Raw genomic sequence first — 22515 nt, 5'->3', positions numbered from 1 at the left:
CATGTGTATAGTATTGTTTGGACTGACTGTAAGTCCCTGATTTGTATATACAGTATATATATTTTTTTATTTAAAATGATTTTCTGTGGTTTGCCACAGATGTTATCAGTAGAGCATAACTTGTTGTGAACATGGAACATTAATGAGATTTCCTTTTTTATTGTTATTAATTGTTGGGCTAATGAACTAGAACAGTGTGGTATTTTCCTCTGTATTCTCTAGTGATCATCTTGATTGACTATCTATATAGTAATAAGAAGGCAAATATTGTGGTGTATCTGTGTTAACATTTTACTGAGCATTCTTATTTTCTCTGTTTTTTAACAGGTTACCTTCACAAAACGGAAGTTTGGTTTGATGAAGAAAGCTTACGAGCTCAGCGTATTGTGTGACTGTGAGATTGCCCTGATCATATTCAACAGCTCGAACAAACTCTTTCAGTATGCCAGCACTGACATGGACAAAGTCCTGCTTAAGTACACAGAATACAACGAACCCCACGAGAGCAGAACCAACTCTGACATTGTAGAGGTGAGTGTGGCCTACTTCTAATTCCTGTAACAAACAATCTTCAATGATTGAATGATTTTTCCATTTACTGTAATGCAATTTCAGGTGTACTATGGCCAAAAAAGTAATTGGACTATTTTGGACATTGACATCACATTTTTAAAAATTTTACTTATTGAATTAGGTAACACAACATCAAACCAAGTGACGTCTTCGTGTATATTTGGCTCGAGCATTTCTCAGAAATATTTTTACATCATGTAACCATTTTTGCTTTACTTTTGCCCAATATGATTTTTTATTTTTTTTAATGTATGACATAATTTACTCTCATGGTGTGATAATTTATTATGTAATGTGCAAAGTCCAAATACTTTTTGGGGTCAATCTATTTGTTTCACAATTTGACTACCTCTTTGTAACAAAATATGAGACAGTAATTCCCTCAAAATATTTAGCCTTTTGTCAATATCTAGTTCAGCAGTCAGTTTTAGGTTGAAGTTCAGAAATGATCTATGCACAATGTTCAGCATGTGTGCCCCATAGTGCCACAGGGGACAAACTGATGTCTGGACAGCATGTAACAGTTTCCTTCTCATCCGTGCTTAGATAGGGTTCAGGACGTCTGCAGCCGCTGATAAGTCCAGACGTACTTAAGTACCGCAACTGACAAAGGGGTATAGATCATGTAACTGGGCACATGGCACTTTTTTTCTCCACCATTCATGTTTGCCTCAATTAATGAGTGTGTGTAAATTTCACTTTATACAATTTGTAAAATTGTTTGCTCATCATAAAGCCATCCCAGCTGGCCGTATGAGTGCTGTGCAAACCAAAACCATACTACTGTAGTGTTCAGTGCACAGGAAGCAGGATTTGCCAGGCACGCACTGTCCTCATTCGTCAAAGCAGCATTCCAGTTTTATAGGTCGAGACAATCAGTGAGCAAAGAACAAGAATGCATTCAAAACCTCTCTCTGATGTCATTTTAGATATTTCAGTGCTCGATCCCTTAGCTAAATAGAAATTAAAAATATCAGTGTGGCATCGGTAATACGGACAGAAGATTTTTTTGAATGATTTTATCAAATATGCATACAAATTTGCTTATGATTCATAAATATTTTTTATGCTTTCAAATATTCTCAGTTTTCTGCATGGTTCTTATATATTATTAATTCTCACGCACTAGATATTTTCTAATGTAAAGTAAAATTTGAGTGCAATTTAAAAAATCCTATGTATAATTATGCAGTTTTAGACATTTTTTAAGTAAAATAATTTAAATGGATAGTTCACATAAAAATGAAAGATCTGTCTTTATTTACTCACCCTCATGTCATTCCATACAGTGTATGGCTTTCTCTCTTCTGTAGAACACAAAAGAAGATATTTTGAAAAATGTCTCTTTCTTTTTATGTCATATATTGGACCCCACTGACATACATTTTACGGTGTTCTGCAGAAGAAAGAAACTCCTACAAGAATGACATGAGGCTGAGTAACAGAATTTTCATTTTTGGGTGAAGTACCCCTTTAAAGTCTTTTACTTAAAAAAAAAAAAAAAAGTCTGAAACTGCATAAAAGAAGTCAGCTGGGCCAAGTTATCTTTTATTCATGCTGATGACACTGCTGGTGAATTACCTGCATGGCAGAGCTGCAGAAGAATGCACAGAGCCATCCATGAGGCCTGAGCTCTCCATCAGTGGCCCATCTGCTCTCTTCCCTGCACAGAGAGGGCCCTCACCTGCATTAAAAATGAATGGACACACTCTTCCCTTATGTAACAGCCACCCCATGTCAGCTTTACCTCTTTACAACAGCTTTTAAAGAGGATGCTATGCCCCCTCTCAATGGCTTTATGTCTTTCCCTCTGTGATTTTAAAGAATGGCAAATCGCTGTGTTCTGTTGCAAAACATCCTCGTGCAGCACTAAAGAGCATCTTTGCTGTTGTGGATTGCCTTTCAATGTCTTTTTAAAGTGAAAAAGGGTTAGTTAAATCCTGTAAGTGTCTTGTAGGACACCCACAAACACATGCAGAGACATGTACATCTACACAACCAGGCGTCAGCAGATTTCTTTCTGATGCTTAGTGATGTGGAACGCTAGCTGGTTGCAAGCTGCCGCTTTTCCCACGTTGGCCCTCCGGCCACTGTGGAGGAGCCTGACCCATTGCATGAAGGACCCCAACAAAGCAGCCTTGTCCCTGCTCAGTGGGCCAGCATCTACTCATAGCTGCAGAGATCGCCCACAGCCAGCTCTCTTTCTGTGGCCATGAAGAAGCAAAGCAGAAATAAGCTATTGAAGCCTCCACTCTCTTTTCCTGCCCGGCTAGTGCTGGAGAAACCAGGAGCAGAGATATCAGCCCTGGACTTCCATCTGAAGTGCTGCTGACTTTGATTCTGGTTGAAGGCAGGATAACTCCATCGAGACACATGTAAAGATCTGTGCAGGAGTGTACAGTATACCGATATAGCCAAAGGATATCAGTACCCAGCAATATTGATTTTATCTGTAAAAACACAGGCCTGTGTTCTCATTTTGTACAGTGTGACATTCTGAAAGAGGATACCATATAGTGATATTATTAATCAAACAGCATGTACAAGGAGGAAGTAACCCAAAGCCCTTTTAAGAAAAGTCGGGCCACTCTGTGGCCATCTAGGCAACGCTCTTTGCAATGTAGGTACTCAATTTCAGCTGCTGTTTAGTTCAATGGGGGTAAATTCGTCAAAACTTTTCATATTAAAACAGATTTGACAAAATAGATTTGTTAAGGTTGCTACTTTATTTGCAATCAGGCTACACTGAAAGCTGAAAACGTTTTTTCTCAGTTTTTTTATTATTATAATTTATTAGTATTGGCTAATGTTAGACATTTAATTGCACAGTTATTTCCAGTTATTTGTGCTTAAAATTAAAACAAATGATTTCTTAAGTTAATAGCAAATTTTGAAAATGAAATATAGATTTTTCATACTATGTACATAATAATGTTCAGATGTAACTGTAGCATTTAAACCAATTTAATTACAGTAATAAGTTATTGGCCATAATATAAAAAAAACATTGACTTCAATATCAATATTAGCCTGACTTTTAATAGGGGTACATCCCTAATTTTTACAGGCTATAAAAGTTGGTTCTATAGATTTTTCTAGAGAATCAAGACTATTTAAAAATTTAATTAGACTAAATTTTACATTTCAAGACTGTTTTGACTAAATGGTGGGACTTTCCATATTAAGCATTGCCATTTGTGACCATGGACCACAAAACCAGTCATAAGTATATATATTTTTTTAATTGATATTTATACATAATCTGAAAACCGAATAAATAAGCTTTCCATTGATGTATGGTTTGTTAGGATCGGACAATATTTGGCCGAGATACAACTATTTGAAAATCTGGAATCTGAGGGTGCAAAAAAATCTAAATACTTTAAAATTGCCTTTAAAGGTTCTTAGGAATGCATATTACTAATAAAAAATTAAGTATATATATTTTTATGGTAGAAAAATGACAAAATATCTTCATGGAACATGATCTTTACTTAATATCCTAATGATTTCTGGCATAAAGGAAAATGGATAATTTTGACCCATACAATGTATTTTTGGCTATTGCTACAAATATACCCCAGCGACTTAAGACTGGTTTTATGGTCCGGGGTCACATTTCATCCATTTCGTCCTCCTTGTATTGTTTCTGAAATAACTTTCTGCCTAACTGTTTGTCCAGCTTTATAGAAACTGCTTTCTAACAGATCAAGTGTTATGGAACCTTTACTTTTTTTGTTTTTGCTATGCAAAAGCTTGTCATAAAAAGGTGAAGAGTTAAACAACCGTTTAAAGAATCGATACACCACTCTCTAAACCTCTCGTTTCCATTTCCTGTTCCTTTTTCTTCTGGTGAAATGTGTTTCACATGGAGGCACTTATCTAAATAAATAGATTGTGTTAAAGTGATAAATGCCACACAAACAATCGCACATTTTTTTTCTCATTTGTCCTTTTTCCGCCCAGTAGAACAAATGAGTACTTTGCTGCTTTTCCATTGACCAGCATAAATTCCTGTTCCATGTGAGAAGCCAAATCAAAAGTCACATTCCTACTTGCCACCACCATCTGCAGCAAAAGGCCTGGCCTTGTGTGGTCAGAGGAACAGATGTATTGCTTTCCACAGATGGATGTGTGAGTGGGGCACAGTGTGACGACCAGGCTCACGCTATGGACTTTGTCTCAAGTCTGGCCCGCAGTCGGTACCGGAGTGCTAGACCGAGATCACCACGCCTGAGCAAAAAGAAGCGCGTGCATGTGTCTTTTGGTGTGTGCCGCACCATGGTTCAACTTCAATAACACTCCAGGCGACAGGTGAAGTGTTGCGTGAAATCTCCCTTTGTGCATCCTGTCCACTTCTCTGTCTGATTAAAAGTGGCCGCGATCCCATCTGTGTCTCCCTTTTCAAAGGCTGTGGGTCTGAAGCAAGCCCTTTTATTTACTGGTAGCAACACAGGATTGATGGAGCGTTTCCTCAGAGGTTACAGCATGTCCATTCAGCGCCTCGCGGGGGTCTTTAAGGACCACCGGTGTTCCACAGTATTGCGTCTCCACTAGCACACTTTGTCCTTGTTCTCACCTTTTGCGTTGCTCGGAGAATGTGAAAGAAAGTGGAGTTGAAAGGACTTTTCATGTATGATGGACCTTATTCTAGAGATTGTGGATAAAAGCATGGTCCAACACATTTCACTTTTCGAAGACCCTCAAAGTTCTCTGACCTTTTTTGAAAGCATAAGTTATTAAAGGTGCCATAGAATGAAAAACTGTCTTTACCCTGGCATATTTAAATAATAAAAGTTCTGTACATGGAAATGACATACAGTGAGCCTCAAACACCATAGTTTTCTCCTTCATATGTAAATCTCGTGATTAAAAAAGACCACTGAAAAACAGGCGAATCAGAACATAACACCGACTGTGACGCAACAGTCGGGATCACTACGCCCCCAACATTTGCATAAACCCGCCCTTGTTCTAAGCCGGCCGAACCATCAGAAGCTCTGCAGGTATTGTAAATAAACAAGCGCGGACAACAGCGAAAATAACACAATAAATGTTATGTTCCAGGCCGTGCAGGGGGTGTGAAGTGCAGGGATGGGTTGGTGTCTGTATTCAGAAAGGCACAGAAAGCAAATAACGCGAGCCACTAAAGGGACATGGTTAGCTCCTTGCTAGCGGTAGCCTGTTACAGTACATAAGATTTCACTCTCAGTAAGGAGAGATGAGGATGATGGCGAATGACTTACAGATCCTGAGCACCACTGACAAGCATCTGATCTTGTGAAATGTGTGGTAAGTACTGTTGCTCCATAATGTAAACATAGTTTGTGTGATCGCATCTCTTGAAAGTGAAACTATAACGCGATCGATGGATCGTTCAAAAGCAGTTTCAATGGCTCGCATATTAATAACGGCTCCCTGATGCCCGCGTTTTATATACAGTATAATTACCCGACGATATAACTGCGAGAGAAAGTATTTAAATATATATTTTCCTCCCTGTGCTTCCTTCTTGCTGATGAGCCGTACTGTGAAACAGCCAATCAGAGCAGAGCTCATTATTATTCATGACCCTGCCAAATAAGCCAATAACAGACCGTTTCATTCTAGGCAGAAATCCTAGAGTTTTAAATGGACATGTAAAATCGTTTCTGGAGATTTTTTGCCCTTACTTAAGCCACATACCTTCTGTGTAGATATCAGAGAACAATTTAAAATACTGTATCAAATGCATTCTATGGCACCTTTAATGATTTTTTTTAAGCCATATTCACTGTGTTTGTGTTTCTAATAGAAAAAGTTAAAGAGATGTTCTGGGTTCAAAACAAGATAAGCTCAATCTTAGACATGCTGTTAGCACAGACAATCATTTGGACTCATTCATTAATTTATTAAAAAGAAAAGTGGAAAACGCTTTACATAGGGCTCATTATATCGGAGTTGTTTAATTATTGGTATTGTCGATGTACACAATCATTAACATCAGCTAATAATAAAATCATATCTTCTGCTAATTATTTTCCAGATACATTATATTGTTGTGATCCCTAAATCCAAGTTTGAAATCAATTAAAGTTTTAGTGTTTTTTTATTATTTATTAAGACAAAATGCTAATAATAGAATCTTGCTATTGTCCATCTATCAGTTATTACTCATATCTTTAAAATAATAATTGGCTTACTGGTGAAAAAGTCATTTTCTGGTATTTTAGCACATATAATGGGAAATTTGCCATTTTTATTGACTTTACATAATTGTGACTATTAGAAAAGTTGTAAAATAGTCACAAAAATATCACACTAAACTCAGGTTAACATGCATGACGTTTAAGTCTTGTGTATACTTTCAAAACTCTGTATACTAAAGGTAATATTGGTGCATGGTAAATGTATTAGTGTGCACATGACATTTGCTTGTTTTGAGCTTAAATAATTATCTGTGGTAATAGAGCTTAACTTGTATCGATACATTCCTTTAATTCCTTTGAATTTAATTTGGTATGGAATTTCCTCTTACTGTAAGTCAATTTCAATTAATAAAAAGGTAGACAGACAAAGACAGTAGTATGAATGAGCAAAAATACAGTCTTTACAGTTGTCCCGTCCAAAGAAAGTCCTTATAGTTGCTGTTGTTTCAAATTGAATTCGGTTTGTGCTCCAAATGAAAAAGCTGCTGCAGGTAATTAAAATAATTAAATCATCCTTCCTCTTGTTCCTCTCCAACTGGAGGCAGTGAAATCTTAGTAGCCCTATGCTGGTTTTCTGACTACAGGTCTCTCAGTGTGCACATAGGATTTCTTGAAATCAGATATCAAGTACACAGCAGATATGTGGCGTCCATTTTTCCCTTTTACCCCCTCGCCTCTGTTTGATGCTCTCGACAGCATTACTCAGCCGTGCTGATATCAGTCCATTCTCATTAGCCCAAATTATCATGGTTTGAACACATTAGCAGTCCCAGCTAACAGCTGTTCTATTGGATTCTGGGTAAAGTGTGGAAGCTGCAGACTTGCATTCACATGGCATATGTTTGCTTTCATTAGATTTACATGTGTGACTTTTTTCCACCACTGTCACCATGTTGCAAATAACCGAACCAGTGTGTGTGTGTGCTGTTGTGAATGGCCAGCTGTTGCCTGAGGTGTCATTTACCTGGTTCAAATAGTAAGCAAATCAGGGAATGATTCAGGCAAATGTTTTTGGGCCTTCATAAGAGGCTTGCATTGTTGTGTGTGGTTTAAAAAAAACAAATGCTTTTTTCTTTCCTGAAGAAATATTCAAAGGCTGACCAGCACAGTAGACTGGTAGTATCACCGGAATATTCAAACAAAGAAAGCATATTATCGTTAAGTTGATAAATTTGTATGCTGAAAGGGAAAGTTCACCCAAAAATAAATTCTGTCATTATTTAAAATACTAAAGGATGAAAGAATGTTCATATTGGGTGAAATTAATTTTCACAGAATTTTTGAAAATGGTCCTCGTAGCTGGTCTCGAGACTTTTGAGAATTATTTCCTGGCAAAGGCATAATCAAGAATCGCAGGATATGTAAATCTTGACCATTCCCAAATGTCAGCCCTTCTTCTGTCTGTTCTCCATGAGATTCTTGTTTTGTTCCATGTGAATAACACCATTGTTTTACCACAAGCACGGGACAAAAAGCAGTCACTCTGCCTTTCATCCGAACCTTTGAAGCTGCATTCGGCATATGAGCGTCTCCAAACAGCCGTGCAACTGTATTAGCTATGCTATGCATATTCATGTTCGTGCAGAAGCTCTTGAGCTCGTAACAAGAGCTCGCTCACAGTTTCTATTGGCTCTGAATGTGGATGTAGTAAGGAGCCGGTGTCTGGGGAAGAGAGGAAGGAAATGAGGCTATGCTGTGGGACTGGGGGAGGGAGATATTTTTGATAAGGGACTTTTATTTATCACTCTGGTTGAAGGCAGGGGGGCACGAGGGGACGGCTGATGTCATTGGGTCTGGGGATTTTTGGGACATTTACCACAACACACAACTCTGTTATGTCAGTCATGTTGCCAAAACTGTTAAATCAATCATTATTTTATCCAACCACAACGCCTCTGTAAGACTTGTGAAGATCTTTTTTCTTTAAATATGCACACTTTACAAGATAATTGCATTTATTTTTATAGCTGCTGAGCTGAATTTGACTGTTTTGTTGGGAGCTTTGCATTGAATTGTTTGTGCTGTCAATCAAAGCTCATGCGGTGATTAAGACCCGACTCTGCCTTAATGAATGCAAATTGGCACATCTGCTTCTGTGAGCTAGCTGGCCAGACTGTTCAATTAGCGTGATTGATCAATTATCCTCCTCCTGCTGATGTGAGCATGGAGAAAGAGTGGAGGAAAGAAAGAAAAGCAACAGTGCGAGAAGTGAGAGAAGGCGAGGAATGCTTCGGTCCAAATCCCTTTACTCTGCCTATTAAAATATACTCTTTAGATTTGATTAGACTAAATTGAAAGTGATGGAATGATTTAAGTCATGCTTACACTTTCAGCAACACAGATGTAAAATTGACTTTGACAAGACAAATTGAAATCATGACATTTTTCAGGAAAACTAGACTGTGATGTTTTTAAACTGCTGGGAAAAGTTCCTTGTTTGTAGATGTAGATGATCATTAATGTGCAATTTCATTGTTAAATTTGGCATTTTGGCATTTTAAAAATGAGCAGTTATACTACCGTTCAGAGGTAAGGTAGTTTAAAAAAAAAAAAGAAATAATTCATCAAGGCTGTATTTATTTGATAAAAAAAAATAATATTGTGAAATATTTTACAATTTAAAATAATATATTTCTATTTGTATATATTTTAAAATATAATTTACTTCTGTCATGGCAAAACGGAATTTTCATCAGACTTCAGTGTCACAAGATCCTTCAGAAATCATTCTTGTATACATTTTCTTATTATGTGCATTTACAGTAAAAAATACTGTAAAAAAAACTAATTAGGCCATGAGGAACAAGACATATATTAAGTCTTAAATGGAGGATATAGCCACACATAAAGGGAATTTTAGAGACAGAATGCAGTAGAAACCCCTTTACTAATTTCACAATACAGTACAGCCTTGAGTGCCTTTTTCTTTTCGTAAAATTGCTGTTTCACACAAAAAATATTAAGAACAAAAATGTAATCTTCTATTTACATTATTTATTTTATTTTATAAAATAGAAGACAACATCCCTGAAAATTAACAATAATTCTGCAGATGCTACACAGTCGTGCTATATATACGTGCTATAGCTGGTGACCAATCAGCGTCCAGGACTGGAACTATCCGTTTCACAAGCGACATTCTGAAATTGCTTTTTACATTTGTCAACATTTTAGCCTGCTGTAATGAAGAGAGAACTCGGTTGTCTCCTCAGTATGTGTTGTTAATACCTTGAAAATGACAAATTCATCCCTCTCTTAGCAGGCTTAGGTGGCAGTGTAATGGGAGTATTATTTATATGGCCTTGATTAAGACTTAGCTGCTAAGCTCATTTTCCAAACATTAGCGGTAGCGTGTCTGAGGGGCCTGTCTGGGCTGTTTCAGAGACAGATCAGGGCTGGAGTGCTGGTATCTTTAACGGTGACATACCCAGATAATAGAGCCCTGTTAACAGGCACCATATTCAGGCCTGAGTGTCCTTCCAATCACAGTTGCCCTGCCTTATGTGGGGACACCAGACTTAACAGAGCTTTTTCTGCTCTCTTATTCTCAAGATATCAGGATGTTATCATTTGATACTATTAGAAAGACAACCCAGGGATAAGATCTTACACACATAATTGATCTCGTTTTGACCTAGTCCATCTCTTTAATTTATGTCATTGTTTCAACACTGTCAAATAAATTAGGTCACTTTGAAAGTTCATCCAGCGATAGGGCAAAATCTGAAAGCAGGGGCACCTGAGTCCTTCCTTGAGGTTTTTTGCAGGCACGCCACTAAGGGATCACTCACTCGCACAATGACGCCACTCACCTAACGCTCTGGCGCGGACGACGACCCCTACGGTTCTGGACTATTAACCTAGTCTGCAAGGATTAATCCAAAAGGGGTCAGGGGCTTAATTTGTGCTTGATATGCACAGATGACAACACGCAAGAAAAGATTGCATTTTAATTGGCAAACACTTAACTTAGTGGCTTGACTTTGGGCTGGCCAGGGGCCAGATTGACTGTGTGATCTGCTAAAGCTTTGTTTGACATTTGAAAAGGCTGAAGGGGGATGCATGGTCAGTTACACTGCTCCGCTCATCCTGGGTGGCTCTTTAAACGAAGCAGACAACGTCTTCAATTTTTCCTGAAATACATTTATAAATGATGCCATTATTGTTTTTATACTCACTCCATAGCATTTTTTTGCATTCGAAGGTCTTACAAAAACATTTGACAAGATCTCACTGATAATAAAATTTGTACTTTTTTTTGACAAGTTAATCATTTTCGTTATCTTCATTGTCCCTGTTTAGCAGCTGTCAGTTCTGTTCATAACTGATTTTCACACTGTTTTGATAAACTGCATATTAAATCTGGTCTAATTTCCCTCATGATCTGTAACATATCACTTCATTTCAGCGATCTCCGTTTCATTCTATTCTCAATTCCCACTGCTTACTCTTTAATGTCTCATCTACTGCCACTCTTATCCATTCCCTCCTCCTCATTTTTAATCTTTTTACTTTTTTCATTCCGCCGCTTACTCTCACACCAAGCTGTCTTCATATTAAAGTGCTTATTAAGTCAAACAAAAATGTCAGCAGTATTGACATAAAGGAAAGGTGTCTTCTTTAGGATATTCTGATATATGTGCTCCAATATCCCTCCAATATTATTTTTAATAATGAGCTGAAACCCTATATTTTAATTGTTGTGTGCACTAAGGTGGACTTATTTTATTAGTCTGACTTTTGTTTGATTTTCTCACCATTTCTATATAGTTGCTCCATAGCGTCACCACCAAGCACCACCATTGGTGTTTTTGAGGTGTGAACGGCGAGTCGCGGCACATCATTTTGAATTTTGACTAATATGCTATCTTGGTCTCATCTGACCACAGAATCTTTGCCCTCATTGCAACTGGGTCACTTTTTTTGGCAAATTATAGTTGTGCTTTCACACATTTTGAACGCTGTAGATCCTTCAGAATAACCATTGGCATGTTTTGTTTTTTTTAGGGAGGGTTCTGGATGGTTTGATGTACTTTCAATTTGCTGATAATTGAATTGACAATTCAGTTAGACTCTTTAGTCATTATTTTCATAGCTATTCTTTAGACGTACAACCTGAATAATGAAGATTTAATAGTGTTTTTGTCCTGATAATGTAGTAGCTGTTTTAATGATTCACAGGTACATGCAATTGTTATAGTTTTTTAGTTTTACAAAAGAAAATGATTCACCATTAATGAGTCACATGGAGGTTGTGTGGATTATTACATTTTAGGGTTATTAGATATTTTCATAACAGGATGTTTTTGCATGCATGTTTGGGGTCTAACTGTGTTAGTAGTGCAAGTTTTTATGCACAAGTCTGATTGTGACAAGAAATGCCCTCAGCATTTGACCTTGTACATGAAGATTTTATAAGGAATGTTCGACCTCATCTTAAAGAGGCAGTTTACCTAATAAATAGTTCAAGTAGAATTGTTTTCTTATCACTGGGGTAAATCAATGACCAAACTGTGGCAACAGTTCACCTGTTTTGTCAATCTGCCCACTAAAAACAAACACTCCTTTCTCTAGTCTTGGTATTTTCTGGAGGAAAGTGTTGTCATTTCTGCTAATTATAATACGAGGAATCAGAATTGTTTAGGTTTAGGGCAAGAATTAAGATAATTCTACTGACAAGTATACTACAGACATTTGTTTCTCCTAAACAGCACTGAAATGACACAGAGAATAAATGGAGACTGTTGTGGTTGTTCTGAAAAGTGCCGTATGTAGAGTTTCTCTGCTCAGATTTTCTAAGACACCAATGTCTGCAATCAGAATTCAGTTATTTCAATGTTTTCTTATCAAATTCTTACAAGACCACATAATCTTAGCTAACACATCCACATTCATTTAATAGCTCTACGCTCTTACTGTATTTCACCTAGTATCATGTTTGTTTCTATTTTTACATCTCGTAAATAATTTTAGGGGGAACATCTAAGACTTTGATACTTAACTGAAACATAACTGAGATTTCTATTAATTCCAAAAGGGCCACTTCGGAGCAATACAACTTTCCTTTTGGATGCTATTGATATTTGAACGAGAGTGTGACAAAGAGTTTGACTTTGACCAGAGGATTGTAACATTTTGTTAATGGACAGTGTCATACAAAAAAGATAATTTGTTTTTGCAATCACATTTTATTTTTAATTTGCATGGAAATGAACATTTACTCTTCGATGGGCTTGTGAAAAAGTCACATTTTCTAAATGAATGGTCTATTCTTACTGGAGTGAAGTCACACGTCAGGTTAATAAAGCACTGTCTTAATATACCACACTAAGAGCTGCAACAATAATGGTGTTGAATCAAGCCTCCTGCAGCTTTTCAAAGTGCCCTTTTTTATAGGACAAGGACTCCCTTTCCTCTGGGCTTTCAGTCTAGAACAAGAGCACAGCCCCTCTTTGGAACAAGCCATTTTCTCTCTCTTCTGAAACAAAGAGCTACATTTGGTTCATTCTTCTGATAGCCACTTTATAAGACCCTGTGTCTCTGACACCTCTCTATATGCAAGGTCTGAATTCGTGGTAATTGTTGTTCTTTTCTCTTTCTCACATGTTAAGTGTGACCAGGTTGCTGTGGAAACACAGTTTGGTGTTTACCTCACAACAGAGACCGAATATTTCTCTTTTACTTAAAGTATCCCTCCCAGAAGCGAATATAAAGGATGTAAGATATTAAAGGATTTAAAGTAAGGCTGCGTGCCACATCAAGCCAAACTTTATGATTCCAAGCAACCACGTAAGTGGAAAATGGACTGTTCACAGCCACATTATGAATGACACATCATTTAGGAGAGCACATTTAAAAGACTAGGTGCACTAGGGGTCATTTGTTCACTGTAAGTATTGATGAACGCGAAACCCTGAAGCGCACCGGTCTCGTACCCTCTCGCAGTGCTCTTTGAGACTGTCCCTGCTCCCTTTGAGCATGATGCTTGTTACCTGGTTACTGCCAAGAGATTCTTGTTTTCAGCACATATCGTACCTCATTGACGTCAGAACCTCTTTTTTCACCCCCCTCCTCTCTCATTTTCTAGAAAGACTGATATTTTTCATTTAAAAACCAGGCCTTCTTCAAGAGGCTGAAATAAAAAGAAGACAAAGCAACAAAAGGCCCAGAGCGAGGTGGGTCTTTTGTAAACATTAGTCTCCAATGAGACTAATGAGGCAGGCTCTAATCTCAAGTGCTTGAACATAGACGCGCTGACTCTTGAGTAAATAACCCTGGTGCTCATTCACAGAGGAAACAAGAGGGGGACGAAGCACGCTGCAAATGAATGACTAATTCTGAACTATCATTTTCACTCTCAGATCTCTGGATAAATACGCTGTTTCTTGTCTGCGTCTCGATGCTGTCCAGTAAATCTGTACTTCAGGATTTACAAATGTATTACGTTAAGGGTAAATTTTCTATTCTCGTCTTTTCTCTTTTTTTAACTGATGCTTATACTACTAGTTGTCCACCTTGTTAGAGTAGCATTGTTAGGTAGCTGAATTGTTTTTAGGCTTTCAAAGGAACATTAGTCAAATTGGTACCCACTATATTTTCCTCCAACTGGCCCACAACCAGATGCCTACATATGGTGACTACTGAACTGACTATAAAGTTTTTTGCTGGTAATGAGACAAATGTTAATATTGATTGTCCAGTAATAACAGTTATTTGACTAGTGACATGGAAACATTTCCCGTTAATTTAAGAGACGCCCAACCTTGGTCTGGTATTGCCATGATTTCAACTTTGAATCAGAGTTCCTACCATTTATTAAAGGCCAGTTTATCAACTGAAGTAATTATTGAGTTTAATCTGCTAATTGCTTAGTGTAATGAACAGAAATCAATAAAACCATCCTTCCAGTCAAGACTGACAGCAAACCTTAAATGTTTATAGTTAGTCCTGTGTAAACAGTTGTATTCTTTTATAATATTACTTTTTTATATGTATATTTAATTATTAATTATAATAATTTTATGGATTACAGCATGTACTTTGCTGAACTCTGCTCTTCTTGCCAACAATGAGATTAAAAGATTTAAAGAAATACAATTATAATATCACTCAATATATACATTATTCTTATTATGGATATATCAATATATTTTACATTTATTTATTTTTGAGAAAACGTTGTTAAAAATGTTTTCTGTTCATAGGGGCAAGTTTGTGTACATCTCATTTGTTATCATCAGAGGTGGGTAGTAACGAGTTACATTTACTTCGTTATATTTACTTGAGTACATTTTTTGGGTAACTAATACTTTTAGAGTATATTTTAAAATGGGTACTTTTACTCTTACTCAAGTATATTTTTAGAGAAAAAACGGTACTTTTACTTCGTTACTGTGGGCGACTCTCCTCTCGTTACTGTATCTTAATGCAATACAAGTTAAAAATGCTTCGGTTTATTCCAAACGCGCCGTCTACTTTTCTCTGGGCAATGAGTGATGCCCATTCGCGAATGATTCATTCTTTTGAGTCGATTCTGTTTAAAGGCTTTATCAAACCAGTTGGCAAACCAGTGAATCGGTTCGCGAATCAGTTTGAATGATTCATTCAGTTCCCTCCCGCACGCGCTGAGTCTCTGAAGCGGTTCTCACTCAGATAACAGAGAGTTTAAGAACATCAAGAGCGTTGAAGACATGGCTTTGTATTTACAGTCAGTTGAAAGCAAATCTGCAAAGGCTTGTTTGCTAGAGCTATATGAAGATCTTTTAGATGAACACCACGTGTGCTGTCTACTGTTCCACAGGTATAGGCCACGATACCACTATGACGTTACCAGTTTGTTGTACATGTACCTTACATTAAATACAATGTATAATTTATACATTAAATAAGCTGTCACAGAGTATGAAATGAACACCCGCGGAGCCCGCGTTAGCTCTGCGCAGCGGCGCGCGGCCTGTTCTAGACACAATTAATATTCATATTTTTGCAATATTTACGCTTGCAAAAATATAGGCTACATTTGTTTACATTTTGCAGAACAGAAGATCCGTCATTATGCATTTGTTTCGTTATGTTCAGAGCAGTCATGTGAGGCGTTTTCAGAGGTTTCAGTGTCAGAGGTTATAGGATAATACATAATTAATTTACTTTAAAATATAATTTAATTCAGTGATGCAAATCAGAATTTTAATCAGCTGTTACTCCAGTTTTCGGAGTCATATGATCCTTCAGAAATCATTATAATATATCGATTTATTACCAGTGTTGGAAACAGTTTTGCTGCTTAATATTTTTTGGAACCTGTGACATTTTGTTCAGTATTCTTTGATGAATAGAAAGCTAAAAAGAGCAGCCCTGATAATAAATCAACATGATTTCTGAAGGATTATGTGACTCTGAAGACTGGGGTAAAGGCTGATGAAAATTCTGATTTGCATCACTGAAATAAATTACATTAAAATATATATATATATTTTTTTTATTTTATTTTTTTGAACGGCAGTGTGTGTGTGTGTACACATACACATTACATAAATGTAATCTATATATCTAAATAAAAATAGTCTATATTCAGTATATATATGATCCAAAGTAGCGAGTAACTAACTACTTGAGTAGTTTTTTTATCCGATACTTTTTTACTCTTACTCAAGTAACTATTCAGACTATTACTTTTACTTTTACTTGAGTAAATATTTCTAGAAGTACTTTTACTTTTACTTGAGTACAGTTTTTGGGTACTCTACCCACCTCTGGTTATCATTTAGTTTTGTCCTTAAATTGGCATATTCGAGGTTGTCTGTTGACTGCCTTTGCTTGTTTTGTATATCTTCTCAAGTTATTGTGCAGCATAGAAGTGTTGAATGAAAAAAGCGCTAGAGAAGCCACATCTGGCGGTTGTCTTCACCCTTGTGCTCTCAGCCCTGTTAAGTCCTGATAGGTGTGCCCTTGACAGATCCATGCCTGCCCTCTCCTCGATGGGTTCTGTAGGTCCTCCAGGAAAAACATCACATTGATTGACAAACAGAAAAAAATTCTGTGTAAGACATCCTTGCATTCTCATAATATTTCTCATACATGCTGTATGGACATGACAACCAATGATAACAAGCAACAGTTCCAGAATAGGGGGCAGTTTTGAGGCCGTATGCTTTGCAAAACGGTCTCAATAAGAGGTTTTCAGTCATTGTCATTGCTGAGATGGAGTTAATGGAAGAAAAAATGGAAACAATAAAGGGCCTAGTCTACTTGAACTTAACAAACCTCTCTCCTCCCTTCTTTCTTTTTCCTGGTTACCATCAGAACCAGTCCCTAGATATAAGGCGCAAAAGCTAATGGAAGTGTCCTCTTTGGCTATTGATTACGCTCCGGTGGGAGGGGGGAAAAGCATCTCCGACACGGGCAAACATGATTGAATGTAATTCAATAAGAGCAAGAATGGGACCTTCTCTCTCGCTCTCTCTCTCTCTCTACCTCAGATACTGTTCCATGGTTCCCAGCTCAGCGATCTGGCACGTGTTTACCGATTTCAGCCATGAATTATTCTCAGATGACGTAAGGCCAAATAGCCTCTGTAGCGATTTCAACGCCGATGTGAATGATCATGTTTACTTACTTCGGCATTATTTGTAATATAGAGGGTACAGAGTTTGGTGAAAATATCAATCGGCATTTAGGAACTTGCACATGTAGCGATGTTATGCTTTCAATTAAAATTTTTCACTTTCAGCAATGCATTGTTTGTTCTTTGCAGGAGTGGGTTGAACTGATCCTGAGGAAGGATTTTAAATCAGTTGACACTGCTTATGTTTTGGTTTTTGCATATGCTTTGATTCATAGTAAAAACTTGGCGGCTCACCACGGATTTGACTTCAAAGAAAGTTTTATGTCTAACACATTCCCAAATGTCTCAGATGTGTTAAGGTAGCATGTACCTAATTTTACAAAACCAATTTGCAATTGCAAAACAAGAAATTATTTGGGGAGTTATATGCACGCAGGCAAAGCGAAGAAATCCACACCTACTCTGTTTCTTCCTTTCCGCTTGAATAAGTTTTAGGACAGCAACACAGCACAGAACAGCCGGTTTACTGAAGAGTAAAGTGATAATCTCTCCCATAATGCCCTCCCTTTTCATGGAAACCAGAGTTTTGCGCTGTCTGAGTCATGTGTAGGAGGGCTCGTCGTCGCCTTTCCATGAAAGATAACCATGCATTCAAAGTAAAGTTTCATCTCAGATCAGCCTAAACAATCATTACGCATCTGTGGGTATCACTTAAAGGCTTATCAGGATTACAGACACTTGTAGGTGTGCTTACAGTATCTGTTTCCAGTGTCTTTTTAAGCAAAGACAGCGTGCTTGACGTTTTACATGAAAGTTGTCAACCTGAAACCACCGTGCTTTGTGAGTTCAGGAAATTATATTATTCAGTGTTGATGACCTGAAAAAAGGCAAAACCACCGACCACCTCATATAAATGCCTGTGTGAATCAGTCTACCACAAGCCCACAGGGTTGTTTGTTAAATATGTTTGCCAGCCCATTCGTCACCTCTGCGCCCCGTCCTTTGACCTACCGCACCGCACAATGTGAGTATCAAGGCTGCGGTCAAGGCCAGCGGTTTTCAGGGGGCAAGGTACGTGAGGAAAGGTGCGCTCTCACAGATTGATGAGGCCTGCTCAGTGGCAGGGGTATAGAGTGTTACAGAACAGACGTCCTGCTGGCACGACCTACCCTCTCTGCTTTCTCCTCTCTGCCTTATCGGAACTCCTAATTGTCCTTATGAATATTTTAGAGGGGAGCAGGAACAGAGGAGTTCGGGTGGGGGGGGGGGGGGGGGGGGTATTGTTTCAAGGGCTCTGATGGGTAATGATCCAGTCTGCGGGTCAAGACGGGTGGGAAAGACAGACAGGTAGCGAGCGAAAGAAAGACTAATGTGTTCGGGAGGAAATGGCGCGAAAGATGAGGAAAACGATGCATTTGTCTCATCGAAATCTCCCTCTTATTTCTCCCTTTGTTCGTCATTAACTGTAATAGTTTTACTGTAGATTTGACTGTTGAATAGATGAGAATTTATTTAGGCCAGTGGGACTGGAGAGCAACATCGTTGGAAAGAAACTTGAGCGATGACTTTGATATGCCTTCACCTCAATTTTGATTTCAATTCCCAATCTGCTCTCATGTCTCAAAATACCCTTGATTGTGAAAGCGTTTCTTCCCTCACTGTGGCTGCTAATAGCTTGATCAAACCCGCCAGCGTACAGTCTGCGAACATCTGCTTGTCTTTGTGGGAAACTATTGCTCCTGGAAGTGTAACACACTCTTACGAGCTAATATGAAACGGCGTATTCGTATAAAAGCAGCGATCTCAGCGGTCAGCCGGCGGTAATTAACTGCAGTACGTGGCGAAAGAGATGCATCAGATGCTAAAACGACTGTCGTTTTATGCAGCACACATTGTGAGGCAGACTTTGTCGGCATGGATTTCACAGTATACTGTTTTTCTAAACAGCTGCACAGAGATCATAATTACCAAACGTTCAACCGGACTCACTTGCTGAAAATGAGCCCCTGTGGTACAGCTTCCTCTGAGAAGACTGTTCAGACAATAGCACAGAGGCAGGAAGGACACGCATGAGGTCACATCATGGTTTATGACTCAGTAGCCCTTAGAATGAGATTTGACAAAGTACAGCACACAGAGAAATTTCTTAATAAAGCTATTTTTTACACACATACGTTAATTATAAGGCTCGTTATTGCTGTTATTTGTTCGTTACAGTATGTCTTGTTTTTTGATTGAATGGGTATAAGGTCAAGTCAAATTCACAATACACATTGTTTCAGAGCAGATTTACAGACAGATTGTGATGTTAATGTTTATAATATTTTAATATATTCATGCCTTGTAGTCGCATTTAGCAGATGAGCTGGGTGATAATATTTTACGTTCTGCAATGATACAAGCAATCAAGCTGTTGAGATATGCTATGCAGTATTTAGTACTATCTGTCTGTCTGTCTGTGTGTCTGTCTGTCTGTGTGTGTGTGTATATATATGTGTGTATATATATATCTATCTCACCCTACATAAGTATCTTGTATCTCACCCTACATAAGTATTTTGTATGTATGCGGACAAAGTTGGATATACTTTTCCAACTTTATACAAAGAGCTGGGTGATAATAATGTATAGGGAGAGAGAGAGAGCTGTGCGATAATACAGTTTACAATTTGTGAAAATCTTACCACTCACACATCTGAGATTTGTTATATGGTATATATTGTTTTACATGACTGTTTGCAGGTAAATAATGTATGTATGCAGGTTAAGTAGAATTAACTATATATCAAAGTTTACTGATTATATATAGTTTATATTTTATTTGCATCGACGAAGTGAGGATAAAAAGTGTAAGAGCAGTTCCTTACGCTCAAAGCCGACTACAGTATTATATAAAGGCAGTATTCCTCAACAGATAACAGATTTCCTAGCAACACAGATTTTTAGGGGTACTGCTCACTCGCCGCTTTAATAATCATTCTAAACAAAATGCACTGGACACAGTGGTGATGTCATAAGGATTAGTATGCTGCTCAGTGTTGCTACAGGGACGGCGGCTGCTTCACAACTCTGCAGGGCCAAAGATATGGAGATGCCTGCTGGAAATGAGGTTAGGACAGATTACACCAGCCGCCCAGAGAGAAACCGGACCTCCATTTTGAATGCAACAATATTTGATTGAGCATGCAAACATTACAGCAGAGATGGTTTATCTTAGCCAAGTATAAAATATTGTCCACTTCTTTCTCAGTCTTTTTCAGTCTCTTCTCCACACACACACACACACACACAAACACACGCACACACTCAGACACACACACAGCTGCGTCACCGTACTGTATGATTTAATCAGAAACGGACGATAAGCTCTCCACCGTCACTCCACCCATAACACAGCTCGCACTCTATCATCAACCTCCATTCTTTCATCGCCATCTTTAGTTTTTCTTAAGCTTTTGCTTTATTTTCAATGCTGTGCTTTTAGACCTACATTTTCTGTCTATATTTGAATCTTCCTTTTATCCATGTGCAGCACATGAATAACTCAAATACAAAAGACCTTTGACAGAACGGGGAGTATGAGTGTAATGGTTTAGGTATACTGCTTGAGCAATTTCACTGTGTATACCTCGAGTTGTAAGGGAGAGTAGGTAAGGACTAAGGCTTATACAGGACATTCATATTTTTATTTAAATGCATCAGAAGTGACAGACAATTATAATGTTATAATACTTTCTTTTAATCAAAGAGTTCTGAAAATATCAGAATATTAGAATGATTTCTGAAGTTATTTAGAGTTATTTTTTTATGATCATAGTAATGGCTGTTGAAAATTCTGCTTTTCCATCAGGAATTAATTAAATATTTTACAATTACATATAATTAAATTATACCGTTACAATTATATACATACACTACCAGTCAAAAGTTTTTGAACAGTAAGATATATAATGTTTTTTAAAAATTCCCTTCTGCTCACCAGGCCTGCATTTATTTGATCCAAAATACAGCAATAGCAGTAATATTGTGAAACATTTTTGCTATTTAAAAAAACTGCTTTCTATTTGAATATATTTTAAAATGTTATTTATTCCTGTGATCAAAGCTAAATTTTCAGCATCATTACTGCAGTCTTCAGTGTCACATGATCCTTCAGAAATCATTCTAATATGCTGATTTGCTGTTAAAGAATTTAAAAAAAAAATTATCAATATTTAAAACAGTTGAGTAATTTTTTTTTTTTTCAGGATTCTTTGATGAACAGAAAGATCCGAAGATAAAAATAAAAAAGCTTTGTAATATTATACACTATAGCATTCAAAAGCTTGGAGTCAGTGTGTGGAGTGCATATGCTTTATATGTTTGTGTAAGGCTTGCGTTTGTGTAAGGTTTTTAGGTTTTTGTCAGATTTTTAATATTAGAGCAATCCTAGAGATACACACTTTCTCCAGTTTGACATTTCTGGCAAACCATGCCTTTTTTGTTGAGCTTGATTGTGCTTTCTTATGCAAGAGGTTTAACTTGTTTCTCAAGTTATTTCTCTTTCCAGTAATCTTTCCAGTGGCTGTTCAGGGAGTGTCTGAGAGAGGGAAGTTGTGTGTTGTAGAAGAGAAAAAAGGGCTTTTTAAACTGTCTGGTTTCTAAGTATGTCTCTCTGTCCCTTTCTTTCGTTATTTAGTTCTCCTTTTATCTCAAACACACACACACACACACACCAACATTCAAATGCACTCACTATGCAGTTATGTCGTACTGGCTTTACGTCAGTCTCTCATTTTTCGTGTGGACTGCAAAAGTTTTATCAATACAGGTCTGGCATGCATTCTATTACAAAAACAAAACAAAAAACGAATATTGGCATGAATATTGGCAGCTATCCCACTGTCCTGTCTCTGAGCCATGCGGGACATGCTGAACAGATTACACAATATGAGTTTTCAGCTCCCTCTCCAGAACCGCTTACGCCAGCACTGCCCACTCTCCCTCTTTCACACACTCACAAATCAGTCTCACACACTCACACTCACACTCACTCACACACACACTCACACACTCACGCACACACATACACACATACACACATACATGCATACATGCATACATACATACAAACATACACACACACACACACACACACACACACACACACCTCCATCCCCATGCTCCGATAACAATAACACTCCATTTCCC

The 22515-nt window shown here is 37.7% G+C and overlaps 1 protein-coding gene across 7 annotated transcripts in view; it reads left to right on the top strand.

The window, feature by feature from the left end:
* The window catches only part of LOC306888502 (myocyte-specific enhancer factor 2A-like), an 88904-nt gene that overhangs the window by 38435 nt on the left and 27954 nt on the right, over positions 1 to 22515 (top strand). For all 7 annotated transcript variants that reach the window (XM_079446846.1, XM_079446845.1, XM_079446848.1 and 4 more), the window contains one exon: positions 328 to 531. In XM_079446846.1, coding sequence (XP_079302972.1) covers positions 328 to 531 — 204 coding nt within the window. The remainder of the gene's footprint in view (positions 1 to 327; positions 532 to 22515) is intronic.

Source organism: Barbus barbus (genome assembly GCF_936440315.1).
Source record: "Barbus barbus genome assembly, chromosome: 22".
Classification (NCBI taxonomy): domain Eukaryota; kingdom Metazoa; phylum Chordata; class Actinopteri; order Cypriniformes; family Cyprinidae; genus Barbus; species Barbus barbus.
The sequence above is the reverse complement of the archived record's forward strand: the minus strand, read 5'-3'. Positions and strand labels throughout refer to the sequence as shown.